At 35.6% G+C, this 19388-nt stretch overlaps 1 protein-coding gene across 22 annotated transcripts in view; it reads left to right on the top strand.

Moving 5' to 3' along the window:
* The window catches only part of ADAM22 (ADAM metallopeptidase domain 22), a 230886-nt gene that overhangs the window by 186426 nt on the left and 25072 nt on the right, over positions 1-19388 (top strand). For all 22 annotated transcript variants that reach the window (XM_019716319.3, XM_074340696.2, XM_019716291.3 and 19 more), the window contains exons 18-25: positions 1961-2041; positions 5738-5788; positions 6010-6073; positions 7731-7836; positions 10393-10512; positions 12910-13078; positions 16453-16567; positions 18789-18879. In XM_019716319.3, the coding sequence (XP_019571878.2) occupies positions 1961-2041; positions 5738-5788; positions 6010-6073; positions 7731-7836; positions 10393-10512; positions 12910-13078; positions 16453-16567; positions 18789-18879 (797 nt within the window). The remainder of the gene's footprint in view (positions 1-1960; positions 2042-5737; positions 5789-6009; positions 6074-7730; positions 7837-10392; positions 10513-12909; positions 13079-16452; positions 16568-18788; positions 18880-19388) is intronic.

The raw sequence follows: 19388 nt of genomic DNA, 5'->3' as shown, positions 1-19388 counted from the left end.
CTTTGATTTATAGAACCCAGCTCTTTGCGATATTATCATTTCAAGGAACAAGTAAAAATAATAAAATTAAAATACATACAATAAATTGTCATGATTAACCCTCCCACAAAATAAGTTACCTCTGTCCCAGTCAAGTAAGATCCTTTTTTGCGATTTTCTCTACCCCACACCCCCACTCTCGCCCCTACCCTGGACTCCTGGGGGAGCCAGAGGCAGGATAGTGAACAGAGAGGGGGAAATAGAAGAACAAGATGAAAAACTTTGTGTATCTCTAGTTTTTCTGCGTGTGTTTATAATAACTATCTATCCCAGAGCTGGCAAACGTTTCCTATAAAGAGCCAGAGAGTAAATGGTGTAGGCTTTGTGGGTCATAGGTCTGTGTCAGCTATTCAACTCTGCCTTTGACAGCAGCCATCGAAAATACAGAAATGAATGGGCATGGCTGTGTTCCAATAAAACTATACAGAAACAGGCAGCCAACCAAATTTTGCCCTCAAACTATAATTTGTGGACCTCTGCTGTAAACTATTGCTTATTCACTTGTTTATTATTTTCTTCTCTCATTAGTAAGTAAGTTCCGAGAGGGCAGGGGTTTGGGTTGATTTATTTACTACTGTACCTCAGCCCTTAAAGCAAGTCCTCCCTCACCATGCTTCCTCTTAAAAGTTACTGGCAGTTCTTGGACCATTTATACTCTCATATAAATTCTATCTTAAACCTGCTCATATTTCTACCTCAGATGTTCTAAAATTGTGGTTTGCCTCAATCCCAAGGAGGAAGACAAACAGAGTATATGAAATGAAATGATCTTGCTTATTTCCATATTTTTATGACCTGTTTACCCCCACTAAAATGTAAGTTCTTTGTGAGCAGGATTCTTGTGTTTTGTTTTCCATTGAGCCTCAAGTGGCTAGAAAGTGCCTGGCACATTTTAAGTGGCTAGTAAATAATTGAATGAATGAATGAATGAATGAATGAATGAATGAATGAATAAGTGAACACAAATTTTGTTCAGATCTTCTAAAAAGTACCGGTAAAGGTGCTGATTGGCAATGGCAGTGTGCTGTTCATGTTCTAGGAACAACAGGAAACTTGACTGCTGAGAAGATTGTGAACAAGCGAGAGAAGCTGAAATTTGCAGGAGTTCGGGGGTTGTCCCAAATGATGTGTGGGTTTGTGTAAACACAGATAAAAACATAGTAGGGCCCACCTCCAAATATCAACATTTTGAAGAGGAAAAGAGAATGGGATTGAGAGGAGAGGGGAAGGATGAAAACTTTGTGTCTCTGTTTTATTCTAGTGAATACTCTTGTAATTCATAAATCCAGTGAGCTTCAAAATTTATTTGTACAACTCTCAAACAAGAAATATTTAAGGTGGTTGAAAACAGACCAAAAAAACCTGCCATGCACAGATACAAATCATAGAAACATTAGAAGAGAATAAAAGACCAAGCTATAGACCTATGTAAAAATGAGGCAGGAAAGAAGAAAGCGAAAGCATGGGAGGAAAGAGCTTTGCCAGAAAATCTATCTTTAACAATTCAGCCCAAAATGTAACTTTCAAATTCTTGGCAGATGAGGCAAAAAAGAGTAATATGATAAAGGTGCCAATAAAAATGAAAGGTAAAGTGTAAATCCAAAAGCTATTTGGAAGGAAAAATTACTAGAACTCAGACTGACTCTTCCTTGTGGTGGAGAATGTATCATCAAGCACTATCCTATTTTAGCAAGATATTGTAAGACTTATATGATGACTATGCAAATTACTTTGTACACGAGAAACTCTCTCTGAAAACTATTAAATTAAAATTTCATTCAGTAACTGTGGTTTTCAGACTATGATCTTAAAATAGTTTAAGATATTGCTATCCAAAAAATATTCATTTTGTTTTTTCAAAGATGACACTGTGAGAATTTTTTTCTTCAACAGTTTTACACACTGATTTTGTTCACTTTAGTTTCAGCCTATGGGGACTGTGTGCCGAGAAGCAGTAAATGATTGTGATATTCATGAAACATGCTCAGGAAATTCGAGCCAGGTAATTTACGGAACAATTACTCTAAACTGGATGGGAACAAGTAGGAATATCTTTAGTGCCTTGATCCCCAGGTGACATGGAAATGGACGAGATGCTTATCTCTTTTTTTCACGTCAACTCTCATCCTCGCTTTATTTTTCAGGAATGTAAGTTTCAGGAATCGAAGCTTGAGCGGATGTTCAGCATAATTTTGTCTTCATATTGCCCAAAGCTAAGACTGCACGCATGCCTCCACTGCTATGTTTTTGTTTTAAGTAGGGAGTAAAACTTGTTTGCTTTTTGTCTACCTAGTGAAAGAGGAAACAAAAAGACTCTTCAGCTGGTTAAAACAGGAGTCAGCCCAGGCAGACAGACCCTCAGAGCATTGGGTTCTGGGAAGGAGCCTGTCTCTCTGTCTCCACTCTTACTTATCTGAGCTAGCTTGCATCACCTTAGCCATTACTAGTAGTTGCTTTTGAGTTTAATATCATTTGGTTGTAAACGGAGAAGATAGGGAAGTTGATAAACTTTGGCAAGGGTTCCCCGATTTCAAATGATCAGTGTCTACACAGGCAGTCCTCGCTTTGCGTAGTGGTGCAGGACAATGAAAACAAGCATGCAAGCTGAAACCATGTGAAGTCATCTAGTAATCAGTGCAACCAAACTACCGTTGTTCTGTGATCTTTAAAAAAGGTCGGACTATTAAATACTCTCTTACCATTGGCTTTAAGTGAATAGGAAAATGAAAAAACAAACTAATACTTATTTAGCACACTAAATTAAAACAGAAACACTGAGAATTAAGGTATTTTATTTCTTTGTAAAAGACTTACCAGGAGTAGTCGAAACTGCCGGCCGCCTTCTTGTTGCAAACCTTATGATTCCTACTGAGCACCTTGTCCGTGCATTGTTGAATCGTCATACTCCTTTCTCAGTTTGGATCAGCTTTTAGCATTTTATCCTTTTTGCTGTCAGCGTCATGCACTCCTTCCAAGAGATCTGAAGATGTGAACGTGAAGATTTTTGCGGAACAGGAGTATGAACATTCCCATAGTGAGCAATTTTTTTCTGTAACTCCATTTACACTCAATGAGAATTTCTTTTCAAGTGGCATCACTCCGCATTTTTTTGCAGCACTTTCATCTTTGTTGGCCAGTTCCCTCTTTTGATTATCCAGTTTTGTAAAATGTCACGTGTTATCACCTAAATACAGTGAGACAACAACACTACACACTTTGTTGTCTGTGTATGAACTGAATAAATAGATGGCAAGTGACTAATCACTGAGTCTGAAAGAAGTGACAAGATGGGTTATTCACCATGATGGGCATCTGTTATTTAGGAGTCTAGTGATAAGTTAATTGAAGAGCTCCAGCAGTTTTTTATGCAATTACTCACAGTTAATATATTATGGTAACTGAAAGTAGAACTGTGTTATTGGGGTACTACCATGTTTCCCCGAAAATGAGACCTAGCCAGACAATCAGCTCTAATGCGTCTTTTGGAGCAAAAATTAATATAAGACCCGGTCTTATTCTACTATACTATAAGACCTGGTCTTATAATATAATGTAATGTAATGTAATGTAATATAATATAATATAATATAATATAATATAATATAATATAATATAATACTGGGTCTTATATTAATTTTTGCTCCAAAAGACACATTAGTGCTGGTTGTCCAGCTAGGTCTTATTTTTGGGGAAACATGCTAGTGATTTTTAACAAAACCCTGGTAACTGAAATTCATGTATATTAGAGCCATGCAAAGCTAGGACTGCCTACATATTTTGTCCTCTAGAGAAGAGTGATTTGGTAGTTGTCTGTCTACATGAACCATTAAAAATGCTTTATTTTAAAGATAGTCATCCTAAGAGACTAAAGATTTTTCATGTAAAACTCTGTTCCTTTCTTATCTGTAATTAGCGTCATGTCTAAGCTAGCACTTAGTGATGATGAGGGTATGATGAATTGATGGATGTGCAAAGGTGTTCTTGTTGCATTAGTTGTAACAGCATAAATTGGAGATACAGCAGGTCCTCGAAGAACAGTGTGTTGTTCATTGTTATTTTGTTATAACATTAATGAGATGCTCTAGGAATTTAACTCTTGTTTATATCAATTAAGGTATGGTAAAATTGGTTTATTATACATCATTTTGCTTAAAGTCACAGACCCTATCGAAGATGTTGAGGACTTAATGTATTTTTAAGTGACTATTTTAGTACGTTGGTTATATGGTTTTGTCTACTTAGTTAAGGAGGAAACAAAAAGACTCTTCAGCTGGTTGAAACAGGACTCAGCCCAGGCAGACAGACCATCAGAGGTTTTTTTTTAAGTTTATTGGGGGTGACAATTGTTAGCAAAGATACATAGATTTAAGGTGTACAATTCTGTAATACATCATCTATATATCACATTGTGTGTTCACCACCCAGAGTCAGTTCTCTTTTCATCACCATATATTGGATCCCCTTTACCCTCATCTACACCCCCCTCCCTTTCCCTCTGTGTCTGACTTTTTGTTTCTTCATTTGTTTTTCTTTCTTTTTTTTTTTTCAGTTTTATATACCATATATCAGTGAAATCAAATCATTCTCAACTTTTTCTGTCTGATTTATTTCACTTAGCATTATAATCTCAAGATCCATCCATATTGTGGCAAATGGTACTATTTCATGTTTTCTTATGGCAGAATAGTAGTCCATTGTGTATATCCAACTTCTTTATCCAATCACCTATAGAAGGACACTTTGGTTGTTTACATCTCTTGGCCACTGTAAATAAAGCTGCAATGAACATAGGAGCACATATATCATTATGAACAAATATTTTCATATTTTTGAATAGATACCCAGGAGAGGGATTGCTGGGTCATATGGTAATTCTACTTTTAATTTTTGAGGAACCTCCACACTGCCTTCCATAGCAGCTGCACCAGTCTGCATTCCCACCAACAGTGTATGAGGGTTCCTTTTTCTCCACAGCCTCTCCAACACTTGTTATTGTTTGTCTTGTTGATGATAGCCATTCTGACTGGTGTGAGGTGATACCTCATTGTGGGTTTTATTTGCATTTTCTCTGATGATTAGTGATGTTGAATTGAACATTTTTTCATATCTATTGGCCATTTATATATCTTCTTTGGAGAAATGTCTATTCAGGTCCTCTGCCCATTTTTTAATTGGATTATTTGTTTTTTGTTGTTGTTGAGTTGTATGCGGTTTTTTATATATTTTGGATATTAGCCCCTTATCGGAGGCATTGTTTGCAAAAATCTTGTCCCATTTAGTTAGTTGTCTCTTTATTCTGTCGATGGTTTCTTTTGCTGTGCAGAAGCTTTTTAGTTTGATATAGTCCCATTCATTTATTTTAGCTTTTACTTCCCTTGCCTTTGGGGTCCAATTCATAAAATGCTCTTCGAACCCAAGGTCTGTAAATTTAGTACCTATGTTTTTTTCTATGCATCTTATTGTTTTTATTTGCTGCTGTGTAATCAACTGTTTTTGCCTCTAATCAGTATTTTTAGGGGAAGGTGCATCAATTGTAATTCCTTTTACTTTCTCTTGATGTTTTTTGCTTTTATTTTCAGATATTTTAAGAGACTAAACACATATCACACTCCATGTTTAAAATGAAAACATTAAAACGATTAGCTCATCCTAATATTTTGCTGTGCATTTTTATCATAGTTCTGTTTTCTTTTGCCAGTGTGCCCCCAATATTCATAAAATGGATGGCTATTCATGTGATGGTGTTCAGGTAGGTTACTTCATCTTTACCATTTTTCATGTGGATCAGCCAGAAAGAAATACTAAAATCTTAACAAAATAGGAAGACCACTTTAAATGTTTGGTAATCAATTCTGAAGATAAAAGGCCTTTACGGTGCTCATCTACTAGTTCTCCCAGTCGCATTTACTTTTTCAGTTATCTGACAAAAGCAGACATTGCATAGCTAATAAGTATGCTTTTCCATTTTAGGGAATTTGCTTTGGAGGAAGATGTAAAACCAGGGATAGACAATGCAAATACATCTGGGGGCAAAGTAAGTAAATAGTGTAGTTTGATCATTTCAAAGTATGGTATCAGACCGAGGGACATGTGAGCTGGAAGTCAATTTTCAACCACTTTATGAGTGGGAGAATTCTTGAAACCATTGAAAGTCTTAGCAGGGACACTTTTGTGGAAATGAGAGAAGGGTATCTCCTTTGAGAGGACACAGCCATACACGTGTTGGCTAGTTGGCCGTGCCTTTGGACATGACAGAAGGTGCCTTTGCTTCCAGGCAAGGGAAGGCCACTTTAGGATGTACAGCTAGGAAAATAGACCAAATCTGGACGTGAGGTCCACTTACACTTTCCTTGGCTGAGTGTCCTTAAGCAAAACCTCTACAACCATATGGGATGGACATAGACGCTGGATAGGGCTCGCTTGGCTTAGGACTGTAGTATTTTAGCTAGCGTTGCTTTTTCTTCAACAATCTTTTCTTAAAGTCTAGTTGCCTTTCCTACTTATAGGTGACCTTCTGCTGAGGTAGCTCTGCCATATCAGAAGGAAATCTTAGTGTTATTCCCTTCAAAGTTTGTAGGATTTTCAGAGGGAATGGCATAATATTTATATCAAAAACATGTTATTTAAGTTATATATCTATTTAGATATATGTTTAAATGTTGTATATTTTTTTCAGAAGTATTACCAGCTCTTTTGAAAGCCATTTTTTTTCAAAGTCTTTCAGAAGACAGTTTGTATTAGAAAGCAAGCTATAAAGATAATAATAATCCACATTGTCAAAAACTGTGGCTATTATCCTTTTGGGAGGGGAAGTGTATGTTTTCTTTGAGCAACTAGAGAAATATTGGGGTGGGGGAATATTTAGTCATGTAGGTTTGTACTTTGGACAAAGAGATATAGCAAAGAGATGTAGTTTTTTTTCCTCCACTTAAAAAATAGTAGCTGACAGAAAGAAGTAGGAAAAGAAAATACAAACATAATTATTATTTTCTTTTTAAATATATACAAGCAGTTTTTGGATTAGTTTGCCAAAGTCATTTTGATCTAGCTCTTGGATAACTTAATCAACCAACCTGGTTTTAGCAAAAATAAAATCCTGACAAAGATGACGACATAATATAAAATATTATCTGACGGTCAGAGATTCTGCATGAATTCAAGTTTGTCTAAAAGCAAAATAAAGTTATTTTTTTGTTTTGCTTTTTGCTAGCTGTTAAGAATTAGTGAACAAGTTAGAAATTGGACCAATGTTTCTTGAATCTTTAATTATAGTACGTTGCTGTTTTAATAAAATTGTCTTTATGATGAATAAAAGTTATTGAGTGAGAAATTCATGCTTTACATTTAGGACTGAGATTAAAATGTGGAGTATTTATTCAAGGAACCAGTTGGTAGCATCTTCCCCTAATTACTGGCCAAATTCTGAAGAGGGTTGTTTGGAACCTAAATGCATCCTACCAAAGATCTAAATAGATTTGTTTTTCAAATTTCAAATGGGCAGCCATGAAAAATGTATGTGAGTCATGGATATCTGCAGTATAAGAAAACTCTTGTGAACTGTGGGTACAATTTTGGAATTGATAACGTTGTAGTGGAGAAGAGTCCTTAAATAGCTATTTCCCTGACTGCAGACATTTTGAGCAGCTCGCATGTTACACATGTCACTGATAGAAAGCTCTATTCTGCTTCAGAGGTGATGGCATCAGACAAATACTGCTATGAGAAACTGAATATCGAAGGGACCGAGAAAGGAAACTGTGGGAAAGACAAAGACACATGGATACAGTGCAACAAACGGTGAGATGGACAAGTTAGCCCCAAGCTTATCCCTTAGTTAATTACAAACATTACTTTTTAAGGGACCAGGACTTTCCTGTTTTCTGCATCCCACAAAGCAGTGTGTTGCCTGTTCATCTCTTCCGAGTGTTACAGCATCACCTTTGAAGAAAGTTCCCAAATCTTAACATGTACGCTGACCTCTCTCCTAAGGCCCAAATCATACTTATAGCTACCTTGGGAATTTCTCACCTCAAAGACACCTGCCAGCATCTCAAAAGCAGCGCAAATTAAAGCCACCAGACTATGTCCTCAGTTAACTGGCTCTGACTCTTCTACACCACTGTTTTTGCCAAAGGTCTTAATATCTCACTGTGCTTCTGTTTAGAAACCTCAAAATGATTCTTGACTCCATCTTCCCTCTGGCACATTGTCCAAACGGCCAAATCATGTCTGTTCTTTCCTTTATTCCCCCACCATTTGTCTTTAATTCACCCTTTCATTTCCATTCCTATTGCATTGAGGACCTATATTAAGGACCCAACTAAGACCTATATTAACTCTTCAACTATTACAGAAGCGTCTTAACAGATTTTTACGCCAGCAGTCTCTAAAAGGCTGCCATCAGAACAATCTTATACAGAATAGTTTTGACCATGTCAATTCTTTGTTCAAATTTCACTGGTTCCACATAGCTAATTAATAGTAGGAATAATACCCAACATTGATTGAACACACACTGTGTGCTAATCACTGTATTATGCTCTACATAAGCTACATCATTTAATCTTTATGTAAATTCTTCCCATTTTATGAAGGAGGCAACTGAGACACAGTTAACTAATTTGACCAAGGTCACATAACTAGGATGTAATAGAAGCAGAATTAGAATTCAGGCAGTCTGATTTCATAATTGTCTTTTAATTATTTTGTTGAACGTCATACTGTTTTATTTAACAAACACAATGAAACCTTGGCTTGGCACTGTACCTCCTCCACAATTTGCCCCGACTTCCATTTTTTGTTTTTGTTTCTCTTCTCTTCCGTAGTTTAGTAAACTTTGCATTCCTAATATGTGCATTATATTTTCCTACCTCCGTGCCTATACTTGCGCTATTCTTGTCTCTGGAATCACTCTTTATACCCACTTTATTACCAGTCAAAACTATCCATTCTTAAAAGATCTGCTTAGACAACACTTTCTCTATAAGTTATTTCTGGATTTACTGTAGAAATAAATCACCTACTTTTTCTTCTTAATTCCCACAGCCCTTTGTACTATTCTTATCCCCACAGCTATGTTGTTTTATAATTGTTTATGTATGTGATTTCTTTTCTCATCCAGCATATAATTTCCTTGAGGATAAAAATCATGTCTAATTGTCTTTATATATTCTAAAATATTTAGTAAGCTCCATACACAAAAATTACATTTAAAAAATGTTGAATGACTATCTCTTCTGTGTTAAGAAATCATTTTTGTTTATGACAGATACAATAAAATGATACCTGAACTTTTAAAAATTATTTTTTAAGAATGAAGTAATACGTATTGTTTTCTGTGTTGGTGATAGATACGAGTCCTATTTTTCCCCTTTTCTCTACCTGATAAAGCCTAATATTTCCATATATAATTTTTGCCAGCCTACTAATCAGTCTTGCTGGCCTACTAAGAAGATATTTAAGGATATGTGTTTATCATTATCTATATTAATAATTAAAATGTGTTAGGTATGAAAATATGTAAGATAGAATTTAACACCAGTGAAAATATTTTACACATTAAATCAGAATTATCTGTGATAGTTGGGGAAGTAGTGGAATATGAGTATATTTAAGAAGGGATCATGAGCCCATGTGGTTGAGAATCTACAAAATGTACGTCTACTCTTGTGTGTGTGTGTGTGTGTGTGTGTGTGTGTGTGTGTGTGTGAGTACACACACAGATATAATATGTATCTCTTTTTTAATTCTGGGGCAAAAAGTTGAAGAAAGAGCTGTTTTGCAAAAGAATGCTCATCCAAGGTCATTCATTCACTTATCAAATATTTAAAAATGTTTTAGTATATCCAGTGATGTGTTACAGGGATAGAGAGTCCAATATATCAGGAGTCTATTTGATGGATAATTTCTTTTAGAGAAATTCCTTTTTTTGTTTTTTAAACTTTTATTTATTTAAGTGTGTTTTTCCAAGACCTGTCAGCTCCAAGTCAAGTAGATGTTTCAATCTAGTTGTGGGGGTGCAGCTCACAGTGGCCCATTTTGGGATCGAACCGGCAACCTTGTTGTTAAGACACTGCGCTCCAACCCACTGAGCTAACCGGCCGCCCTTAAATTCTTGAACTAATTGACAGTAAAGCAAAAGCTGAAAAAAAAATAATTGGGATTTTGATACATCAATAAATTTCAGAGAAGACACTTTTTAAAGCTGGATTAAATGTATTTGGGTTTATTTTATTTTGCTTATAACTTGAGCATATCATATATTTGATGAAAAACAAATGCTAAAATGAGATAAGATTACTGTTCTAACTGCACATGGTTGTAAAGTAAATAATTGGTACTCTTTTAATACAGGGACGTGCTTTGTGGTTACCTTTTGTGTGCCAATATTGGTAATATCCCAAGGCTTGGAGAACTTGATGGTGAAATCACATCTACTTTAGTTGTGCAGCAGGGAAGAACATTAAACTGCAGGTAATTATCCAACCATTCTGTGAGAATATCAGTCTGCTCACTTCTGAGGAATGCATTTAAGGATTACTTCTATTTTCAGTTCATGTGAACGTTAGTAAACCAAAATAGAATCTAGCCCATATAGTGAAATAAGTAAGTCCTGATAGAAAAGAAATGACAAGAATATAAAAATTAGGGTTTAGTTTACATTTAATTCTTATCAAAGGACATGAATGAGAACTTCTGGATATATTAGTGGATTAAATATATACATCTTCTTTTGTTCCCTCTGAAATCCCACTAAAGTGACACTAACTGAATCGTTTTTAGAAATCACATATCCACAGGAAAGCAGAGAAAGGGAGAGGAGACAATAGCAACAAAATTTTGGAGTGTGGAAAGCAAAAAGATGTGTGACAAATGATTATAAAAACTACAAAAACTGAAATCCTAAATCAGTTAATGGGGAAAACTGAGAACTAAGTCAGAATATACTGTCAGTTCCTAAAAAGCTCAAAAATGGGCATCATCATTTACTTCTGTAAGAGGGAGTAAAGGATTAAGGGGCAGGGAAGGGGCTTAAAATAAAGAACATAGGTAAAAGTCAGTTAAGGAAGCACTAGCAGATTATTTCCTTGTTTCAGCTAAATTGGGTATTGGTCACCCTCCCATGGGAGATTTGAGCTTTGTATTCTGAGATAATAAAATAGGTTTCCAGACTGAAGGACAGCAGGCAATATTGATATCAGTGTTGTATGGAACTGGTACTGCTTCATTGATGTTCAGTCAGAAAGCTCTAGAATTTCTAAACATCTATCTGTTCCCCCTCCTCAAATATGAGCAGATTATCAGACATGTGAAGAAATTCTCTGACATGAAAAAAAGAGATAAAAACAACCACTTAGAAAAAAAAAATAACAACCACCTACCAATATTTATGAGAGATAAGTTATTTCTCTCATGAAACAAGAATAGAGTGCTATTTTAAAAAATGAAGAACATTCACGAAGGGAAAAATGCTTTTGGAAATTAAAAATATGATGGCAGAAATTAAACTCAGTAGTTGAAATTATCTCCCAGAAAAGTACGGCAAAAGAGGGAAAGAAATGAACAGATAGAGAAATTAGAATAGTAATAATAAAGAACAGAGAAGACAGCAGGGAGGAAATTATCAGTGAGTAACTCAAAAGTGATGTAACCTAGAACTGATGGGCTTGAATTTCCATATTGACAGGCTCACCAGCTGCCAGGTACAATGAATGAAATTAGAGGCTCATCTAAACCTATCATCATGAAATATCATAACCTTAGGACAAAGAACAGAATCCCAAATATTTCCAGAGAAGAAGGAAAAAAAAGATGGGGCATTGGAATGACTTAGGAGCTATCAGCACGAGCCCTGGGAGCCAGAAGACAAAGGAGAAAATAATTTCCAAACTAGCATTCTGGACAGAGGCAAAATATCAGTCAAGGATGAGCGTAGAAAATAATAACTCTTCTAGATATGCAAGTTTCCCCCAAATTTACTCCCCTAAACCTTTTCTCAGTAAGCTTCTGGAAATTGTGCTTCCCCAAAATGAAGGAGTCAACTAAGAGAAAGGCAGGGAATTTCGGAATCAAGCCCTCTCCATGAGGGCTGTCCTCCCATAGAGGTGAGGGGAAATCTAAGATATACAGCTCTGCACCAGGTACGAGGACATCCCCATCAGACAGGTGCAGGGGAAAGTCCAAATGGGAACTCCCAGAGAGATTTCTACAGGAAGAGGAACTGGTGATCAGTGGAGATTTTGACATTTAAAAAAACTAATTTATCTGTTTGACTCATTAAACTAATTAATAAAAATAAAAAGAATGGAGGTTTTTATGTAGTAGCCTTGACGTGGCACCATATTGATAAATTGATTATATATACATTTTCAATTTCTATTCTGTTTATTATTTATTCCTACATAACATGTAGACTTGCTATATTGAATAGTGTAGTTACAATAGTTGAGCCATTCTCAAATATAATTTGTAAATATAGCACTCTTTTTGGGAAATGTAAACCAAAATCACTTCTCATTTTTGTTCAAAACATTTGAAATCTCGAAACCTACTTACTTATGAAATCAAATACTATAATAATGGCCTTGACTTGTACATGATATCCAAGGCAAAATGATAAAGCCATTTCAAGTCAGGAACTGTTTAATTATGTTTAAATCCTAAAATATATCAATATCGTTGAAAAGACTTAGATCAAGGATTCAATTGCTTTCTTGACAGACGTTAAAAATGCTTGTTATTAGTTTTTATGAGATGATAAATAGAAAATAGGGAAATGGATATTGTCCACATTTTAATTTCTAAGTATATTGTTAAAATGAATGTGAATTAATGGAATCACAATTCTCTTTGCTCTCAATTTATTTTCAGTGGTGGGCATGTTAAGCTTGAAGAAGATGTAGATCTTGGCTATGTGGAAGATGGAACACCTTGTGGCCCCCAAATGATGTGCTTAGAACACCGGTGTCTTCCTGTGGCTTCTTTCAACTTTAGTACTTGCTTAAGCAATAAAGAAGGCGCTGTTTGTTCAGGAAATGGAGTGAGTATTCAGTACCTCACTACGGGGAACTACTCAGTTCTTTAACATCACAGAAATAGATATGACCCTAAACTGCATATTTCTGTAATAATGGAAAACTTGTTTATTCATGTTTCTAGCTGGTTTGTAAACAGTTATTTTATCATAGTCATTTATTTGAATATTTCGCTGTGTAATCTGCAAAAGCCTGGGAATAAAAAAAAAAAATCTAATCTTCCTAACCAAATTCTTTCATCTTCTTTTTCTTATAATGTTAATTTGATCTCATATAATATAATGTCAGTTTTCTATAAGTGATCTAGGAAACAATATATGGGATAAAAAAAGAATAAAAAGCAGGGGCAGTGGCCATAATATTTAACAACTGTATGGTCCAGGCACTGACCAATTAGAACACATCATAAATAACTGCCGTAGCCACACCAGTGTCCATCAGCTGAGGAGAACTCCTAGAAATAAAAACAGTAATTTAGGGAAATGTTTCTCACAGATGAATAGAAACAATGGCATTGTTTAAAAGTCTGAATTCTATTATCTTAGTCATATCTGATAATGTAAGTCCTATAGAAATATCATGCTCAGCAAAATAAGTCAAACAGTAAACTCGAGAACCATGTCATTTCGTTCAAATGTGGGATATAAAACTGAAAGCAACAAACGAATAAGACAAATGAAAACTCATAGACATGGACTACAGTTTACTGGTTAATGGAGGGACGGGGGGAGGAGCATTCGGAAAGGGTAAAAGGGGTCAAATATATGGTGATGGAAGGAGATTTGACTGGGTGATGAACATACAATGCAATATACAGATGATGTAATATAGAATTGTATACCTGAAACCTATATAATTTTAATAACCAATGTCACCCCAACAAATTTAATTAAAAAAAGAAAAAAATATATAGTCATGGGGATGTATAGTACAGCATAGGGAATATAGTCAATAATATTGTAGTAACTATGTATGGTGTCAGGTGGGTACTAGACTTAGCGAGGGGATCAGTTCGTAAATTATGTAAATGTCTAACCACTATGCTGTACACCTGAAACTAACACAGATTAATATTACATGCCAACTGTAATTGAAAATAAAATAAAGAAATAAGTTTATAGGTTAAATAAACACGCTTTATTAGTGATTACAGATTTGTCATTTTCAGTTAGGAATTCCTACACTAACAAAACCTTTTCGGGTTCTTTTTCTTTTGGTATGTGCTATGATTTCTTCTTACCCTCATTCCAGATTCTTTACTTGAACTGGTTGTACTATCCAGTTGAGGTAAAGGATCCCTGTCCTGGAATTGTAAGCCTGAAATCCTGGTCATTCCATGTATGTCCCCAAAGGATATGCCAAGAATGTCTTAAGGAAGGCTTACTAATTGTTACTCTTTGCCAAAGGATAGGAATTCTTATCGCACATGAAAATAGAGAAGGCATTAAAGTAAGCAGTTCTGCTCCTATAAAGGGATCTGCTAAGTCCTGTTTTCTTAAGGACTAAGAGTATGTTAGGGGGAAATGCTTTTTGGGGGGACAGGGGAAAAGAATAATGGAAAATTTTCTTGATCATTCATGCTAATGAATAACCATATCTATTCATCTAGAAATCCTGAGTATACAACAGAGTCCAAACATAGTTGTGTTATGTAGCCACTTGTTTAATAGATGAGTAAAAGAGTGATAGACACAAGTAAATCAGATGGCAAATAATATCCAAATTATTTACAATAATTATGCATAATATAGAGAGGTTATATCCTATGTATTTTTACAGTAACTTGACTGTATATGTGACAAAAACTAAAATGAGAAATATAATTTATATTCTTATGCACTATGCATTGTGTAGTTGAGAGTATGGGATTGGAATCAGTCTGAGTTTGAATCCCAGCTCTACTTTTTACGAACTGGGTGAGATTTGGCAAATTTCTTAGCCTCTCTGTGACTCAATTTCTTTATTGTAAAGTGGGAATAATAATATTGCCTACTTTACAGGATTGTTGTGAGGAATCAATGAATTAATACTTTTATATATAATACTTAAAACAATGCCTGTGATATAGTGAGTGTTCAATAAATATTAGCTATGACTCTTTTATTATCACTGTATACTTGTCTCTATATCACTGCTGCTGTTGTATGATATGAAAACTGATACTTGGAGAAGCCAGTTGAGCTGGTTAAGATCTGTTGATAAGACAGTGGTAAAAGGGGAACTCAAAGTCAGGCGTTTTGACTTTAAGCCTAAAACCTTTTTCTTTCTGCATATTTGTTAGTCTGCAGAAATTTGTTAATCTGAATTAATTTGAGATCTGCAATTTGTTTGTCATATTTTACAGTTACATTTAGATATGGATGTATGTCATCTTCCAGCAAATTAGATCAGAGAAAAGACAGAAACCCATCCAGTGAAAACCTACCTCCTAAAGAACTTCTCTGATCTTAAACCTAACTGAATTCTCTCCTACTTCCCACTCCATTAAAAGTTGTTTTGAATTATAAGATCTAGGTATAGATTCTTTTTCCTGGATATATAAATAAAGACAGATTGTTGTCTGACAATTTTTTAAAAATTTAGTGTCATTTTTATGTAAATTATTTCTCCTGTGCTTTGTTTGAGGGGTTAGCAGTTTCCATGACCCAGAGGTAGCTAATCTCTGTAGCTTGGATTGAGGTGTCAAGGTTATAGCTTTGCGAAACTTTCTTCTCAGACCCCTGCAAAACATCAGGCCTCTCTTCTTTTTTATCCAATTTCTCTTTATCTCATCTACTTTCTAAAAGATGACTAAAATTTTAGTATAAAGCTTTAGTATAAAATTTTAGTATTTATTTTAATTTCTTTATTTTTCAATTACAGTTGACATATAATATTATATTAGTTTCAGGTGTACAAATAGTTGTTAGACATTTGTATAACTTACAAAGTGATCACCCCAATAAATCTAGTTATTTATCTGACACCATACATAGTTATTACAATAGTACTGACTATATTCCTTATGCTATACATCCCATGACTACTTTGTAACAACCAACTTGTACTTCTTTTTTTTTTTTTCTGCTTAGTTTTTAAATCTCCCTCTTATAAAATTTAAGTTAATGAAATTCAAAACAGTAATTTCTTTGATTTTTTTTTTAGACATATAAATTCATTCCTCTGTTAGAATTTATTATTCTCTTTGGGTCAACTGTTGATCTCTAAATATTGTTTTAGGTACTTGGATAAGAAATAAGTAATTAGCATTAGGAAGAAAGTACTGATAATTTTTCAGTACCATCAAATTGCTAGGCATCTAATTAGAAATGAATGCTTATTTTCCATGCCTCTGTACCAGAGAGTTGACTTTTTCCTCTGGATTGATTTTGGATCTCAGGTTTGCAGTAATGAGTTGAAGTGTGTGTGTGATAGATACTGGACTGGTGCAGACTGCAGCACTTACTCCCCCGTCAGCGATGATGCAAAGAATGGTATAACTCTGGCTGGCAATGGTAGGTACTTCATTTGTTATACATAAGGAAAGAGAAAGCTGTCCTTCAGACAATTTCATTTGGATTATTTTTATAACTCAAATATAAATTAAATCCACAAAATAATGAATTGCAATATACCACTGAGATCCACATTATGAAACTGATGGTTTCCATGAACTTGTAATGATATGGAATACTGAATATAACTTAGTCCCCCGATTTAGCGTTACGTGTACCTTGTCTTAATCAGACTGAGATTTTTCAAGTATTGTACTTGTTTGGGGCTGACAATAAACCCTAGCATTTCTTTTAAGTTAAGAAGGTCGTCACTTCTTAATTCTCTGAATTTAAAGGAAGAATTTTATATTTTGGGACTGAATAAATAAGAAAAGAATTAAATTAATTTTAAAATATTTTGTTGACTTTAATATTCTTTATCACAGAATCTCATTTGTATTCAAACCTCAGTTCTGTAGCCTGAACCGTAGGTCATTCTAGAAGTAGTAACCTTGGTCAGCATTCTTGGAAGGGGTTGAAGGACGTGGGTAAGAAAGTACAGATGCACCCCTACAAGCTAAAGTAGCCCAAATGGAGAAGCAAAATTAAATGCAGATAGTTGAGAGAATACAGATCTTGTCGATAAATGTTCCCTTTTAAACTATTTTATGAGGTCATTATTGAGTATTCTTTTGCATTAAAAAATGCTCAAGTCCTGAAGTCAGTTCGCTTCCAAAGGATGAGAAAAAAAGAGTATGTTCATTCTAATCCAGACAAGTTAAAAATCTTAGCCAATGTGACTTTAATAAAGAAAGCCACAGAGTGATTAAGGGGTTGGTATCCTCAGCCTTAGCAATGGTACTCGAGCTTGTTCCAACGGTTAATGCACAGATGAAGCTATTCAGGTCCATGGATTCTAGCATCTATGTTGATTGATCCAGGTTAAATCCCTGGAAGAAGAGGAAGGGAAGACAGACATGCTGGGTCTTAGAGAAGGAAAAATCCCAATGACCCAGGGGTCGTCTGGCATTGGCATCCACCCATCCCACAGAGGACCTGGGCAGGGTGGCAACTGTCCGTCTCTTCAGATGCCTTAGCCCTGCTGTCCCAACTGACTATGGAGGGCTCCCAGGCAGAGAGACTGCCACTGTGGTCATGGGGAATTGGAATCTGTTCCGATCACCCATGATTACTGATCTTTGATATCTAGAAGGATGCCTCAGGGGTGCAGCAGACAAGGAGAGATCTGAGCTGCTCTGAGTGAAACACATCTGGGTGATTTAAACATATGGTATAAGTCATTATTGGCAAAACAGGTCTCCTGGTATCAGAATCAGGCCTCTGATCTGCCTTTTGTGCTCTTGAGCCCTCACTTGGGCTTGTTGACCAAGACTGCAACTCACTGGGCCACTTTCACTGCCATGATTCCCTTTAGGATTCCATGTCAGCCTCCTGACAATGGATGCTATGTACAGGGCCATTGCTGACTGCTGAGTGCCAGCCCTGCCCTGCCTGACCCTCTGCCAGTCTGGTGCTGCCTGGCTCTCATGCCTCCCCAGCACCAATCTCCAGCCCACCAGACTCTTTTCCTTTGGTTTTTCCTTTTTTAGGGTGCACCATGGCCATCATTGCCAAGACCGGGAACTATAAGCCCAGTGCTTTTATCATTTCACCACCTGAGCTCTGATTATATAAATCTGTACACATGTTTTCTCTCTTAAGAAGCTTATATATACTTTAAGGACAAAATACCACATACACAACCAAGAGCAATAAGGACCTCGCATTAGTTGACAGAATGGAACGATATGACCAATAACATTTCTAGAATTTCTGAGGATGAGGTCAGCATCAAAAGGAACATGGATTTCTAAAAGTTTCACCCCAATGGGTGCTATGCCAATATGGTAGAATTATCTTTATTTTTCTTTCTTTTAGTTCAATGACCTCATCATATCTTTCCAGAAAAATGCATGGAAATTATAATTGTGCAAAATGCACTTGGGCAAGAATTAAAAGGGAGCATACACAAAGAATTTAAAAACAAACAAACAATTGATGCCTGGTGCTAAGTTATGGCTGATTTTTCTTCCCTTTAAAAATACCCACTTTTAAAAATATTTTTAAATAATATTGTTAGTGTGATTATTACAAAACTGGAGAATAAAGTTCCTGAAAAAATTTTGTATCAAAATTTCACGTATATACACTGACCATCATTGTTTCTTTTTTGCCCCCACAGGTGTTGCTGGTACTAATATCATAATAGGCATAATTGCTGGCACCATTTTAGTGCTGGCCCTCATATTAGGAATAACTGCATGGGGTTATAAGTAAGTGAAACGTCTCAGTATTTTTACTATCAAAACATACTTTAAGACATTTTGTTTAAATGAATTAAACATCTAGGAAGTTTTGTGATAAACATACTTGCAATGGACATCAGTCTGGCTCAACACTCAGTCAGTGATTCTTGTTGGCATGGTTAGAGGTAATAACAATTTATCATTTTTTTAGATTTTGAGATAGCTCCCGTGTATTCTAAAAGTCTTGAATATCGTCTTAAAACCACTACATGAACTAAAAATCAATCCAAATTGTGTCTTATACAGAGGATGTGTTGGTTTGCTTGTTAATGATACAGGTCCTGTCTTGACTTAAGCTCACGCCCAGAAATGTAGGCAAGATAGTCAAGTAAAGAGTGCGGTGCCTTAATAAGAATCGCAGCTGCAGCACATCTGTACTGAGTGCTTGCTATGGCTGTGCGTCATGCTAAGGGCAAAACCTCTTTATCTTCACAGCCAGTTTGAAGGAGGCACTATTTGTTAAATATGGGGGTGTT

This window comes from Rhinolophus sinicus, chromosome 4, assembly GCF_057876585.1.
Source record: "Rhinolophus sinicus isolate RSI-liver-muscle chromosome 4, RSI-T2T, whole genome shotgun sequence".
NCBI classification, from domain to species: domain Eukaryota; kingdom Metazoa; phylum Chordata; class Mammalia; order Chiroptera; family Rhinolophidae; genus Rhinolophus; species Rhinolophus sinicus.
The sequence above is the reverse complement of the archived record's forward strand: the minus strand, read 5'-3'. Positions and strand labels throughout refer to the sequence as shown.